Consider the following 14,382-nt stretch of genomic DNA (forward strand, 5'->3'; position numbering starts at 1 on the left):
GTAGCAGGTGATCAGTTGTTTGAAGTTCACCACAGTCACAAAAGGCCGTATCGATGGGGAAGTTCCATTTCTGTAGAGTCGGTCTGGTTCTACCCACTCCAGACCTAAGTCTGTTTAAGGACCTCCATGTCAACCAGTCCTCGGTGTGACCAGGAGGCAAAGCTTCCCATGGTTCCATCCATTTCAAAAGGCCAGGGGTCTTTTGTTTCCATTTGGTAATCCTGGCTTTGTCCGATGATCCTTCCAGGTGTTCTGAAGATGTTAAAAATGCTTTCCTGGACTTCAGTCTTCGTTGAGCAGGTTGGTATCCAAAGAGTGGATGTGAAGGCATTAAATTTGTTTTAAGCCTTTCGTTGTTAGCAGCAACCTCTCTCCTGACATCACAAGGAGCAATACCAGCAAGGTAATTGATTTTCTCGAGAGGAGTTGGCTTCAGGACACCAGTAATTATTATACAGCTTTCATTGAGTGCCACATTAATCTGTTTTGCGTGGGCAGATTTGTACCACGCTGGACAGGCATATTCACCGGCGGAGTAACTTAAGGCTAGTGCAGTAGTTCTAACAGTTTGTGGGTGTGTGCCCCAAGTAGATCCAACAAGTTTTCTAAGTAGTGTGTTCCTGGAAGAGACCTTTTGTTTTACATTCATACAGTGCACCTTGAAGGTTGGTGAATAAACATACTATATCCACTTCTATTATAACGTCTAAATTTAAATATATAATAGGAAAAGCACCCGAAAGGACATATACAATATGATTACATCAAATTTGGAATTATTCTTTGCTAATTTGCGTGATGCTTTTGGTCCTTTTTGAACATAACACAATATGGTATTTTTCGCAGCACTTTCCACAGAGCGAACCGCATGTCTGTTTAGAAAATAAGCAAGAGTAAGGAGATGGAGGGCTAATAAGTAAGAGTAAGCCCTGACCACAGTAAATCGTGCAGATACGAAGAGGAAATACCGGTCCATGCCCAACCCTAAACCTTGTCCACAAGTCGGTTAATCTTTGTAATATTACTGTGAAATAATGTTCTTTCTCGTAGTTTTCCTTTCTCTTTTATAGATGTAGTATGTAATTTCATGTAGATTTAGAAGTCCTGAAGTAGTTTGATCCGATACTGAGCAAACACATAATAAGCAACGGTGAATATTATAATTTAACATATGGTGACACATATATACTAGGAAGATACCCGTGGTTCACTACGGCTTTAAACTGAAAATTATTATTCAGTTTTACATTATGGAGAGTCCAATGTCAGCTAAGCCTGTAAAATACGCCCTCAGTTCGTATGTCAAACATTTTTGGGGAATGAACCCCATATGGAAGAATTTGAATGTTGAAACCATATCTTATTTAAAATCAGGGATGTAAAAGCGACCAACCTATGAAATTTTAATTTTGTATGTCGACAAGTAATGGAGGAATGAATACTTTTTAAGGGGTGAATGTTTTTATATTTATTAACATCTACAGAATAGAAGACCAACCTTCATTAAAAAGAAATAAGTTAGTGCCTGAAAGGGTTTCGGAAAAATGGACATTGTGTTTTTGAGGGTCAACCACCATCTAAACCCCATAGGAAAGAAATATTTTGAAGTATACAATATTTTACACCTAGGACATAAAAGAACACCCTTCTCGTAAAATTATAACTTTGTACATCAAACAGTTTTGGAGGGATGAATAATTTCATTTAACACTTTAGGGTTGGAACTTTAAAAAATATTTCCTATTTCACACCTAGGATTTGGAATTGGAATTTTGTCTTCATACATTAAACTGTTTTGGAGGAAGGAATGAATATACTTGTTTTAGGATCTTAGCCCCCATTTAACTCTCTGAGCGGTTAAATTTGTTTCAAACCTTCTGTTATTTAACGCCTAGGATATCATTTGAAATTTTAACTTCATAATTCAAACAGTTTCATATAAATGCATATTTTTATCATCATTCCTCATCCACCAGACAAAACCTCCTTCGGGGTCTATGGTTTTAAGTCCACTTCTTATTTGTATCCCCATAAAAATAACAGTTTCATATAAATGCGTATTTTTGTCATCATTCCTCATCCACTGGACAAAATCCCCTTCGCGGTGTATTGTTTTAAGTCCGCTTCTTATTTATATCCCCATAAAAATAATTCAACTCCTTTTTACACCCCCTTAAGTGATTCCAACCCCTCTCCCTCGCCACAAAATAGGTGTGTCTTTATTTTTAAAAGGAGATTCCGAATACAAATTTTCATGTCTGTGTCATCTTCAGTAATTGAGATATAAGTATCCTCAAAAAATAATTCATCCCCTTTTACAGTCCTTTTTACTACCGCCACCCCTTAAGTGTTATTTCCGAACAAAAAATGTGTGTTACTTTATTTTTAAAAGAGATTAAAAATACCAATTTTTCATGTCTGTAATATAAGTTTCTTGATATAATGTAGATATGCTCGTTTTAAAAATTAACCCCCTTGAACACTTTCCCTTAAGTGGATTTTTAGAAAACAAATTATGCGTGTTCCATTACTTTTACAGGAGATCAAAATACCAATTTTCACATCTGTAACATCTTCAGTATTTGATATATAAGTATTCTCATAAAAATAATTCAACACTTTCTTCAGTTCTTTTCACCCACCCCACCCCCTTAAGTGGTTTTTCTGAAAACAAAAGAAGACATGTTTCTTTATTTTTAATGAAGATTCCAAATACAAATTATTATGTCTGTAACATCTTCAGTTTTGTAGATATAAGTTGTTGTTGTTTGTCCAACCCTTGTCCCGTTTTCCTACGGGGTCGGGTATGAGGTGAGATGAATCTGTCATGGTGGGTTTTTATGACCAGATGCTCTTCTTGACGTCAACTTCATCAGAGGAGGTAATGAGATGACATGAATGACGTGATATATGATAGTAGGGAGAGGGTGAAACCCGGTGCCGGCACATAGCCTACTCCTGTCGAATAGCACCAGGGGGTCTGCTCAAGGCTTAACGTCTCCATCCGATGGACGAATCACCATCAGCAGAGTCATATGCCCTCACTCCATGTGAGCACTGTGGAGAGGTTTGGAATTTAATCCAGGCTTTTGGAACACAATCTAGTGATTAGAAATTGTATACCACCACCTCCCCTACCCTGCCGGCCAACATTCTGATGGTGATTTTTTTTTTTTTTCGATCAACAGGACTCGAACCGGCTAACCTCGGTGTCAGACCATTTTAGACTTCAGCGCCTTAACGATCATGGCCACCTGGCGGGCTACTTCTTGAGATTTAAGTATCCTCATAAAAAGAGTTCAACTCATTTTTCAGTCCTTTTTACAACCCTGTTAAGTGAATTTTCTGAGAATAAAAATACATGTTTCCTTATTTTTAAAGGAGATTCCAGATACTAATCTTCACGGCTGTAAAATCTTCAGTTTTGGAGATACTAGCATCTTAATAAAAATAATTCAACCCTTTTGCAGTCATTTTACACCCCTCCCCCCTTAAGTGTTTTTCCAAAAACAAGAGATACATGTTACTTTATTTTTAAAAGAGACTAAGATAACAATTTTCATGTCTGTAATATGTGGTAAGATTTTAAAAATTCACCCCCTTTAATACTTCCCCTTTAGTGGATTTTGAGAAAACAAATTATGCGTGTTCCTTTACTTTTACAGGAGATTCAAATACCAATTTTCACATCTGTAACATTTTCAGTATTTGATATATGAGTATCCTCATAAAAATAATTCAACATTTTCTTCAGTTCTTTTCACCCACCCCACCCCCTAAGTGGATTTTCTGAAAACAAAAGAATACGTGTTTCTTTATTTTTAAAGAAGATTCCAAATACCAATTTTCACGTCTTTAATGGCTTCAGTTTTGGAGATACCAGTATCCTAATAAAAATAATTATTCCATTTTTCAGTCATATTAACCCCCCCCCCCTTAAGTGTTTTTTCCGAAAACAAAAAGTATGTGTTTCTTTATTTTTAAAGGAGATTCAAAATACCAATTTTCACGTCTTTAATGTCTTCAGTTTTGGAGATACCAGTATCCTAATAAAAATAATTATCCCATTTTTCAGTCATATTAACCCCTCCTTAAGTGTTTTTTCTGAAAACAAAAAGTATGTGTTTCTTTATTTTTAAAGGAGATTCAAAATACCAATTTCCACGTCTGTAATATATTCAGTTTTGGAGGTACCAGCATCCTAATAAAAATAATTCAACCATTTTTCAGTCATTTACCCCCAACTGAAGTGTTTTTCCCCAAAAAAATGTTACTTTATTTTTAAAAGAAATTAAAAATACTAATTTTCACTTCTGTAATATGTTAAGTTTTTGAGATATACTGCAGATTGCTCGTTTTAAAAATTCACCCCCTTCAACACTTACCCTTAAGTGGATTTTCAGAAAACAAATGATGTGTGTTCCTTTACTTTCACAGGAGATTCCAAATACCAGTTTTCACGTTCGTAACATGTTACATTTTTGAGATATATCGTAGATATTCTCATTTTAAAAATTCACCCCCTGTATGGCTCCTTTTCACCCCCTCTTAAGATTTTCCAAAAACAAAAAAATATGTGTTTCTTTATTTTTAAAGAAGATTTCAAATACCAATTGTCAATTTTCTTCAGTTTTTGATGTTAAGTGTCCTCATAAAAGGTACTCAACGTCCTTTTCACCTTTTTCACGCCCCTTAAGAGGATTTTTCAGAAACTAAAAATACATGTTTCTTAATTTCTTTGTGTTCAGTAGTTTTGGCTCAGCGATGATGAGTCAGTCAGTCAGGACATGTTCTTTTATATATATGGATATTCGAGTGTGGAATTTCTAAATTTATATTTTAAGAAGCATGTGCGGATTATTTATTGAGATGTCCCGACCTCGATGGTCTTAATAACGGCTAGTAATATTATTTCTTGGTGGACAGTGCAACTTAAATACGTGTGACGTGCAGTGAATTGATGATCATTTATATCAATACTGTTTAAGAAGTGCTAGCAATATAGGAGGAAATGATGATGTGCCCTATGATGTAAGCCGTTATATGCGAGTGTTAAGAACTGGATTATTGAATTAATGCCTTAATATTACTCGAGGCATGGCTTGTAATGACGTAATTTTGTCGAGTGTCACATACTATATAGCGTTACATATATATACTACACAGTCAAGTTGTGTATTTGGTGTTGATTTGTGGATAATATTATACATGTCCATAAACATTGGTCTATGTCGAAGTAATATGTGAGTGATAATTGAGTATCAGTGGACGGTGATGTAAATACAAGTGATAATGATTGTCGGGTTGATATTGAATTATTTTATGAAATGCATTAGAGGTGTGTGGTGTTTTTAAATGTGACTAATATATGTGCAAGTGAAGTCATTCGAATTTGTATCAGATTTGATAAGAATTAATAATGTAGGCTGTCATAAAACGCATACCTTTCGTTCATATTGTGCGTGCTCGAGGTGATAAGCATGTTCACTACATATTCTTATGCATGTTTATAAGAACATCGATTTCTTAAAGGTCGTGATTACTACTCATGAACTGTCGTTAGTTATAATGTGGAGTTATTTATCAGTGAAGTTTTGATTTTCATTTGAATGATCCGCATTGTTTTATTTTGCATATAGTGATCGATATTAAGACGGGATACGTGCGGCGTCGTCATTAATGATTAATTACGGCACACGTAGCTACGAGGATAGCCAACATGGTATTTAAATATAGTTTAGTAGTTGTAGTTCATGAATTGAACAATAGTTTGATTTGTAGATTAGATATTATGTGATTTATTTATTTTATTTTTCAAAAAATGATCTTGTTATATTATTGTTTCATACCATACTATCTTTCATGTCATACATTATTTTATCGATAGGGTAGATCCTCGAAGGTATGTGTGGAGTTTATTGTGTGTCTAATCTTGTATCTATGGGAGTACCTTCAGGACAATTTATTTTAGAATAGGTTGATTCAGATTTTATTTCATTTTGAGTTTCAATTGCAAAAGAACATGATTGATAGGATCATGTACCGAAAGCAATTGTCAACTACCAGAAATTTTATACATATAAATTAATAATCTCAATATATTGTGACCGTTCACAACGTCACCTATGGTGTGTCATGATATCCAGGAGATGAAATATGCCGTTTTCCGCGTCATTCTACGATAAAAACTGCCCAAGTTAGAATTTTTCCACCCGCTCCAGGACTTGATTTGCAGTATCCAGAGTCGCGCGACCTAGCTCTAGTTGCAGGTAATTAGCAGCAAGGCAGTGCAAGAGCGCTTGTATGTGAAGTTTTCTCACTCCAACCGCGAGCGAGATGAAAAGAGATGCGTTATCACGTGACAGAGAATCTAAGTCACTAGCTGAGCCCAGAGAGTATATCCAACGTGAAAACTAACATTATACCCTGTTTTCCTCGCTCATTCACCACTGCCAACTTATCGAATTCAGCTGTTTTTTTCTGTTAATTTTTATAAATCGCAAGATACTCAATGGATAATTAAGTGCAAACATTCATTTTAATCAGGGAATTTTACGCATAATTACGAGACCGAGAAGTGCTCTACTTGACTGACAGAGCGGTAACTACGCTGTAAACAAGGGCGCGTCTTAATGGTTAACAGATGTTGAGACCCAACCGTGCCAGCGAACACAAGGAATCCCCAGCGTTTGTCATCATTCACCGACAGAGACAAAACGACGCTTTTGAGATTGCTTGAGAATCTATGAAGCTATTTCAAAAACATTCACTCAGTGAAAATGGGAATACAGGAGCTACATTTTGATACCCTGTTCGTCACTGTACGTTGCATATTACCGGACCAAACTCTGAGAAGGAATTGCATTTTTCCCCCACTCTCAGCACCCGAGTCTCTCGCGTAGCTCGCCTATATATTCAAGAGCTGAGGGGCAGACACTACCCAGTTCATTTTCAGTGCAATGCCAGTTCGGTAGTAGTTCGTCGTGATTTGTGTGTGAGTCCTGTATGAAGAAATCTTTTTTTTTTTTTTTTTTTTTTTGTGAACAGTGTAACACAGTAATTTATTGAAGCCTGTGAATATCTGCGGAAATAACCACAATCTAAGTAAGCTTTTTGTGAGCACAACGTGCCGCTAATTAATATAGTAGGAACAGTACGAAACCGTAATGACCGCTGTCCATGCATCGAGTCTCATATATGCCTAAACTAATACGGCTCAATTAACTTCAATAGCCAGGTATCTCAGTGCGTGGAGAGTGTGTGTGCTCGATATAAATGAGAGATATAAAGGAAGTGAGTGAACGGCTCAGTGTCGGCATAATTAAGGGCAGTGCCACATATATAAATCCATAATGCAGTTGAGAGCCTGACTTACGCATGACTAGGTGAAATAGAATATGCATGAAGTGCGGTCGTGTGAGACGAGAAATTTTAACCCAGTAGTGGCCTAACCAGTGACATTCTTTATTCAGGGCCTAGAATAGCTGTATGCTGTTTGAGAAGGGAACAGTGTCGGGCGACAGAGACATTACCGGCATTGGGTTGGAATGCTCGTGCTATTGAGCAGATCCAACCATATATTCAAATTGTGATGTGTAATAAACTAACGCATTCACATGAGATAACTTCCCCTCATTTACATGTCTATGAGAACGTCAACATCCAGCTGAATGCCAGAGTTTTGCCTGTGTACCGGAGACAACGAGACATCTAGCTGTTTGCCGGAATTTTGCTTGGTAGCAGAGAACGTCTGGAACGTCGCTGTCATGTTCGTGACCAGCCAGGAAGTCATCACAGGTCTTTGCATCGCTGATGACGTGATGGAAGCCAAGTAAACCATGGTTGCCTCCCTGTAAAGCTGTGTTCACAGTATCCAGAAAGGCTAAGTACACTTCCAAAATATTAAGTAGCTTTGAAAGTCGTTTTTCTATTGTAAATTTAAAGGTAAAGTTGCATGCAGATATAATGCAGATCGCCAATATCCTATTTCAGAGGGATAATAATAATCTCATTTCTTTTTGGTTTTTATTAAATACAGTCGTCATGGTTTGGGAATAACCATATTTTACTTCCATTTTTTTTGTATATAAGGGTTAGTAATGCATGACGTAATTATAAGGACCTTAGATTAATTAAGTGTGAAGTGCTGTCAAGTAGAGAGGGCTTAAATATTCTGTAAAAATGACTCCAGTTATCATCTTTCCATAGCACATAGGAGTCATCAAGATTTTTCAGTAATTCATTTTTTTTGGTGCGCTTCACCTGGTAGAGATCCCTCCTAATTCGTAACTAAGGCACCTGGAACAAGGCATCGAGCCAGTGGGTATATTACATCGTTAATTAATTAGTTCGCGAATGCGCAAATTAATTTGGACCCGTGTGGCAGGAGTTCATCAATAAATATCACGGTATTCGAGGTATTGAGAGGAGAAACTAAATGATTGAACAGGCCATAACCGTCATATATACTGTGAGATAAAAATGTGAAGTTCCCTTGGAACTCTTTAGTAATACACACGAAGTGGATATCGTGTTGTGAATATGTTAATTACGGCCGGACATAGCCGATATTGAATGTGAGGCCATTGTGGCTCGAGAAAAAGAAAGCAAGGTCGTTTACCGCGAAGTCATTGTATGAGGGCGGCCCAGCGCGTGCTCTTTAGAAATGTGTCTTGGGAGGCCATCAGCTGAGTAGATTTACGAGCCTGTCTGTAGGGACGAAGAAGTGTTTTTATACACTGAAAGGAAACAGATACAAGTGAGACATTTCGTGCCTCTCGGCGCAACGATTACGTGCATTAATTTAAGTATTGTCAACGTCGCATTGATTCCAGATGAGCATTAAAAGAAGGGTCCCTCCAATTTTGTTTCTTAATTATTTACAGCGTGCAGGGAATTCCAGGTTAGATATACCCCGTCTCAGAAGATCCTGGGTTCGTCCAGGAGACAGTGAAAGTTTATGTTCACTGTTACCAACAGCGGGTGGCTTGTACCATCTGTGATTCGAGTGAGTGTGTGAAATGTATATATTCTTGTCCATTTATTGCAGGTACTGTGTTTATGATGCCTGGTATTGAAGTCGCTAAGTGCTTGTCCATAGGTAGCAACGTTGTGTAAATAATGTCCTGATATATGTATTGATAAAAATCCTAATGAAATGAGCGTGTTTATTATACTGCCTATTTGGCAACGTTTAACTTAAGGAAGTGTTGTAACGCGACTTTCAAAGGATTGGGAGTGTAAGTTGCCTATTTCAGTTCATCCGATTCTAGCAGACTTATATCATAATTTGATACAATTTGAATATATTAATTCTCGGCAGGTAAAAAGATTTCCATACTGATTAAATATGTATGTGGTTAATGTAAGTGTAGAGTGAAATAATTCGAGAGGAAGCGCCCCTCTAAATCTGAGATGGTGTAAATAATCCAAGAGGGAACGCCTTCTTAAGTTTGAATATTTGAACGTATAATGAAGTATAGAAAAAGAGTACCGAACATTTAAACGTGAAGATCACCCAAATTACTGTATGTAAGGTGTTTGTATGGCATATCCATGTAAATAATATGTGTTTCACTAGTATAAGTAAAATTTGTTATACAAGATACTGTCTCTCTTCTCATTAGTAATGAAATAGTATTCCTCTCATAATTAACTTTTCCCCCCTACTATAGAGACTATTACTAAAGAACTTACCGCCCCATCGGACGGTCTACAGACCCGAAAATGCGATACCGACTCAGCTAGCGAATTATTCTAGTAGGGGAGGGTGAGGCTTCGACAACCGGGCTGAGTTCGAGGCTCACCGATGGTGCTCCATTCTAAAGTCATATTTATGAACAATGGTAACTGGTTCATGTAAATAAACTTGGACAGGTACAATATGCAATGGAATGATATTGAATTTGAGTAATCATTATTAAGAACCAGGTTATCATATTTAGGTTTATTAATATCTGGTGGAGTCCATGTACTGTGAGCTAGGTTGTTCATGGAACAGTGTTGTCACTAATAAAGAAACAGGCATATGACGAAAGTAGCAAAGAGATCGTACAGATATACAAGAATGAACACAATGCTATTCACCACTGATATTGTGAATTGGGCAAAGAAGGTCGAGAGAGAGAGAGAGGGGAGGGGGCATAAACCCCTTGTATTTCTATGTTGTATGTGACCCCTGACCTAGCTGGTGACAAGGGAAGAAAGGGCTTGAATACAGCTTTCAGAAATTAACTTTATGAGATGTTGTCGCAGAAGACTAGGTATGGTCGTCAGAAATTGATAGCAGCAGAAAAGCATAACTGATTAGCCCTTTCAGCCCTGAGAAATCTTTTCTATATTCTCCTTGGCAATGCATGTTTTTACCCATTGTTTGGCTTGTAGGATTAGGGGAAATATTCTGAGAATTCTAGAATTGGTACATTAAAAAAAATTGAATTTGTACATTGTAGGTTTTGTTTAATAGGATATAGATATATAGGAGAAACAAGAAAAGGAACACAAAATAGGATGTGTGGAAAGAGGGAGGAACAGAAAGACAAAGGACAAGTTCAATCTGCATGTCTTCATACTGTACACTGCCGTCCACAAATGGATAAGTTCTCTCCTCATCAGATTGGAATGAATTATCAAGGGAAATGTTCGATAAATTTCCAAGTTCTTTGAAAACATTCAAGAAAAAGCTAGGCAAACAATTGATCGGGAATCTGCCACTTGGGCGTCAGCCCTAAATGCAGATCATTGATGATTGATTGAATTCTAAGTCTGTTATATTATAGTCAGTTATGGATCTGGTGCCCCACCCTCCCATGTGGAGCAGTGAATAGCTTTATGCTTGAAGAATGTATTTGGAACTGTTAATTCCATTGTAGCACAGAAGTCCAGTAAACGCTTCCCATTCCTATTAGCTTCCATGTCTTCCTCATATTTACCCATATCCTTCAGTTCTCTTTCTAAATCTCACCCATTTGCACAACCCTATCCTTGCTGTTGACCCTGTGATTTCACTCAGTGCTTCATAAAACTCGTCAACTTCCTCCTCATCTGCACTCTCACATGGTACACTGATACAGTTCTAGTCCTGATTCCACCAAATACCCACATCGTTTGCTCATTTATGTTGCGTTCAATAGTAGTCCTGCTGAACAGTCCTACACCACACTCTGCCCTCACTTTGCTGCATATACTTTGTTTGCAATTGGTCTTCAATATAAATACCCAACAACAGAACTATTCCACTATAAATTGTTTTCCTAATTATTTTGCATTATCCTATTGTGGAATTTAGAACTGGAACTAATTTAAAAGGAATAAACCTGAACTGTGAATGCACTTAGTGCTGAATTATAGGTTAAGAGAGCACAGCACTACACTTCAAACTGAATATTTACCTTGTTTTTATAATACTTTCCAATATAATGATGGCATTGTACTGCAGCAAATGGTGAAGTATAGTAGGTCTTTTAACTTTAGTATAATATTTCTATTTCAACCACTTTTCTTTAAGTACAAGGGTAATCCCAAAAATAAGGTCTCCTATTTTTTTATAAATACAGAACTCTGTTCATGTGGCTGTTGGTCACAATATTGTGAAGAGTGTTTCTCGCGCTCGCGTATAAACATGTGCACGCCACACTAAGGCACTCGGTCTTGGCTTGGCAGCCGTTGAAAATGGAGCTCCCGTTGGATGTTACCACCAAGTGTGAAGTGCGTGCAGTTATTTGGTTTTTGAACGCAAAAGGTACTGAACCGATTGAAATCCATTGCCAATTGACGGAAGTGTATGGCGAGTCGTGCATGGATGTCAAAAGTGTTCATAAGTGGTGTAGAGAGTTTGCAACCGTTCGGAATGAAATTCACGTCGAACAAGGAGCGGGAGACAGTCAGTTTTGTGAATGTTTAGCAAATCATGCGTGAAGATGGGCAGATCACCCTGGATGATCTCTGCACTTCGGTTCCTGAGGTTTCCCGAAGCGCCGCTCACAGAATTTTAATGGAAAAGTTGAAATACCTGAAGGTGTGCGTAAGATGGATGCCACGCATGCTGACTGAAGACCACATGCGGCAATGAGTTCATTCTTCCCGCGCGTTTCTTCAATGCTTTGCAGCCGAACAGGACAAGTTTTTGGACTCAGTTGTCACGGGTGACAAAACCTGGGGTTCCACTTTACACCTGAGACCAAGCAACAATCACACCAGTGGCGGCATCACTCTTCGCCAAAACCGCGGAAATTCAAGCAAACACATTCTGCCGCTAAAGTCATGTCGGCTGTGTTTTGGGATCGAAAAGGGGTATTGTTGGTCGACTTCATGCCCGCTGGGACCACAATAAACACTGACAGGTACTGTGAGACCCTGAAAAAACTCAACAGGCAATTCAGAACTGGAGAAGAGGAATTTTGAGCAAGGGCGTAAACATTCTCCATGACAACCCTTGCCCGCACGTTTCCCGGCAACAGTTTCAGTGGAACATCATCACCCACCCATCCTATAGTCCCGACTTGGTGCCCAGTGACTGTCACTTGTTTCCTAAGTTGAAAGAACATTGGGCTGGAAAGCTATTCAGCACCAACGACGAGGTGAAAGATAAGGTGATATAGATGTTTATTCCCATAGGGAATCTGAAATATTTGTTCCGAATGAGTAAATTTATAATACTAATATAAATAGTCCGTTATTGAACATTATAAATTTTCCAGCTAACTCATTCCTGGTTGGCAGCGTTTCGCCCTCGTGTGCTAGGCTGGGCTCATCAGTTGGTACCTAGCACACCTACCACGGTATACACTAGCCAGCGTCTTGGTAGGTGTGCTAGGTACCAACTGATGAGCCCAACCTAGCACACGAGGGCAAAACACTGACAACCAGGTATGAGTTAGCTGGGAAATTTATAATGTCCAATAACGGACTATTTATATTGGTGAAAGATGAGGTTCACAACTTCCTGAGCAGCATGGTGGTGAGCTGGTACGACATGGACATACAAAAACTGTCACAGCGTCTACAAAAATGTATCGACCAAAATGGTGATTATGTAGAAAAATAGCTCAATGTTCAAGCTGTAAAATGATGTAAATCATTGTAGAAATGAACAGGTCTATGTATTTATAAAAAATGGGAGACATTATTTTTGGGATTACCTTCGTACAATGCTTGTCAATGGATATGAAGGTAAAATTCACAGGATTAAATATTATTTTGTATATTTAATAATTTAATTATGCATTAAAGAAACTGTGGAGAAACTATGCACTGGCATCTAAGATGACATTTTGAAACATAGGGAATCTATAGATAGCTGAACATGGACCTTTAACATCTTATTGTGACTGCCCTGCTGATAGGAATACTTACTCCTCTAATTTAAAGTGTTATGTGATGTAACATAACTATCTTTTTTAAAAAGTGGATTTTTATTTTTGTAGTGACTTAGAAATTTGAATTTTTAGAAATGTTGTTAGATGTAAAGTAGCTTAAGAAATATAGGAACACAAGTGAGGGCAATAACCGGGAGATATGTACAAATGTTTAAATGAATGCTTGTTTTTCAAACTGTGAAGCCATTGACATCAGTATATCTTGAGTCATGCGGGTACATGTAATTGAGAAACGAATTGCTTATTACATATATATACATTAATTCATGTACACAGATAATCTTATGACACCCAGGACTTGTTTTTGAAGGAACTGTAGATGGTAAGAATGGTAGGGGTAGACCAAGGTATGAATATGACAGGCAGATTAGAGCAGATGTTGGATGCAATAGTTACGTAGAAATGAAAAGGTTAGCACAGGATAGGGTGACATGGAGAGCTGCATCAAGCCAGTCTATGGACTGATGACACAAACAAACAACACAGATAATCAGGAGCCCTAGATTCAGTGCATGTGTCACAGCCGATCAGTCTTGACTGTTCTAAAGGACTGATGTTGAAATGTTAACTTTTATTGATGTCTGAGGTTTCTTCATAAAACTGTAATAGAAGTGTAAGATGTAGCATAATATATTGCTTTCAGAGTACATTCATATGAGGAATAATTTTTGTGTTAAACAAAATATTAATATGTTGAGAGAACGCTTAATTTTCTGTTTATTATTGCAGGAGGAACATACATGAAATTTGACATGATAACAATTGATGAGTTGCGTCGCGGTGAACGTCGAGGTGAATCTCCTACCCAACGATTGCTTTCTCTATGGGGATATCAAAACCATACTGTTACCAAGTTATTCATTTTACTTTCAGAAATGCAGCATTATCGTGCTATGCTTGTGTTGAAGCCTCTAGGTAAGAACTTTTTAAATTGTTGTTCTTTATATATTATAATCCATACAGTATATACCTTGAGCTGAAGGTTGTTCATACTGTTCTTGGTTAG

General features: G+C 37.6%; 1 protein-coding gene across 3 annotated transcripts in view; it reads left to right on the forward strand.

Moving 5' to 3' along the window:
* The window catches only part of LOC136863895 (pelle-like serine/threonine-protein kinase pik-1), a 630,261-nt gene that overhangs the window by 22,779 nt on the left and 593,100 nt on the right, over positions 1–14,382 (forward strand). For 2 of the 3 annotated variants that reach the window (XM_067140300.2, XM_068226049.1), the window contains exon 2: positions 14,106–14,291. In XM_067140300.2, the coding sequence (XP_066996401.2) occupies positions 14,106–14,291 (186 nt within the window). The remainder of the gene's footprint in view (positions 1–14,105; positions 14,292–14,382) is intronic. The other variant, XM_068226048.1, reaches the window with a different exon arrangement.

Source organism: Anabrus simplex, chromosome 2, assembly GCF_040414725.1.
Source record: "Anabrus simplex isolate iqAnaSimp1 chromosome 2, ASM4041472v1, whole genome shotgun sequence".
Lineage (NCBI taxonomy): Eukaryota > Metazoa > Arthropoda > Insecta > Orthoptera > Tettigoniidae > Anabrus > Anabrus simplex.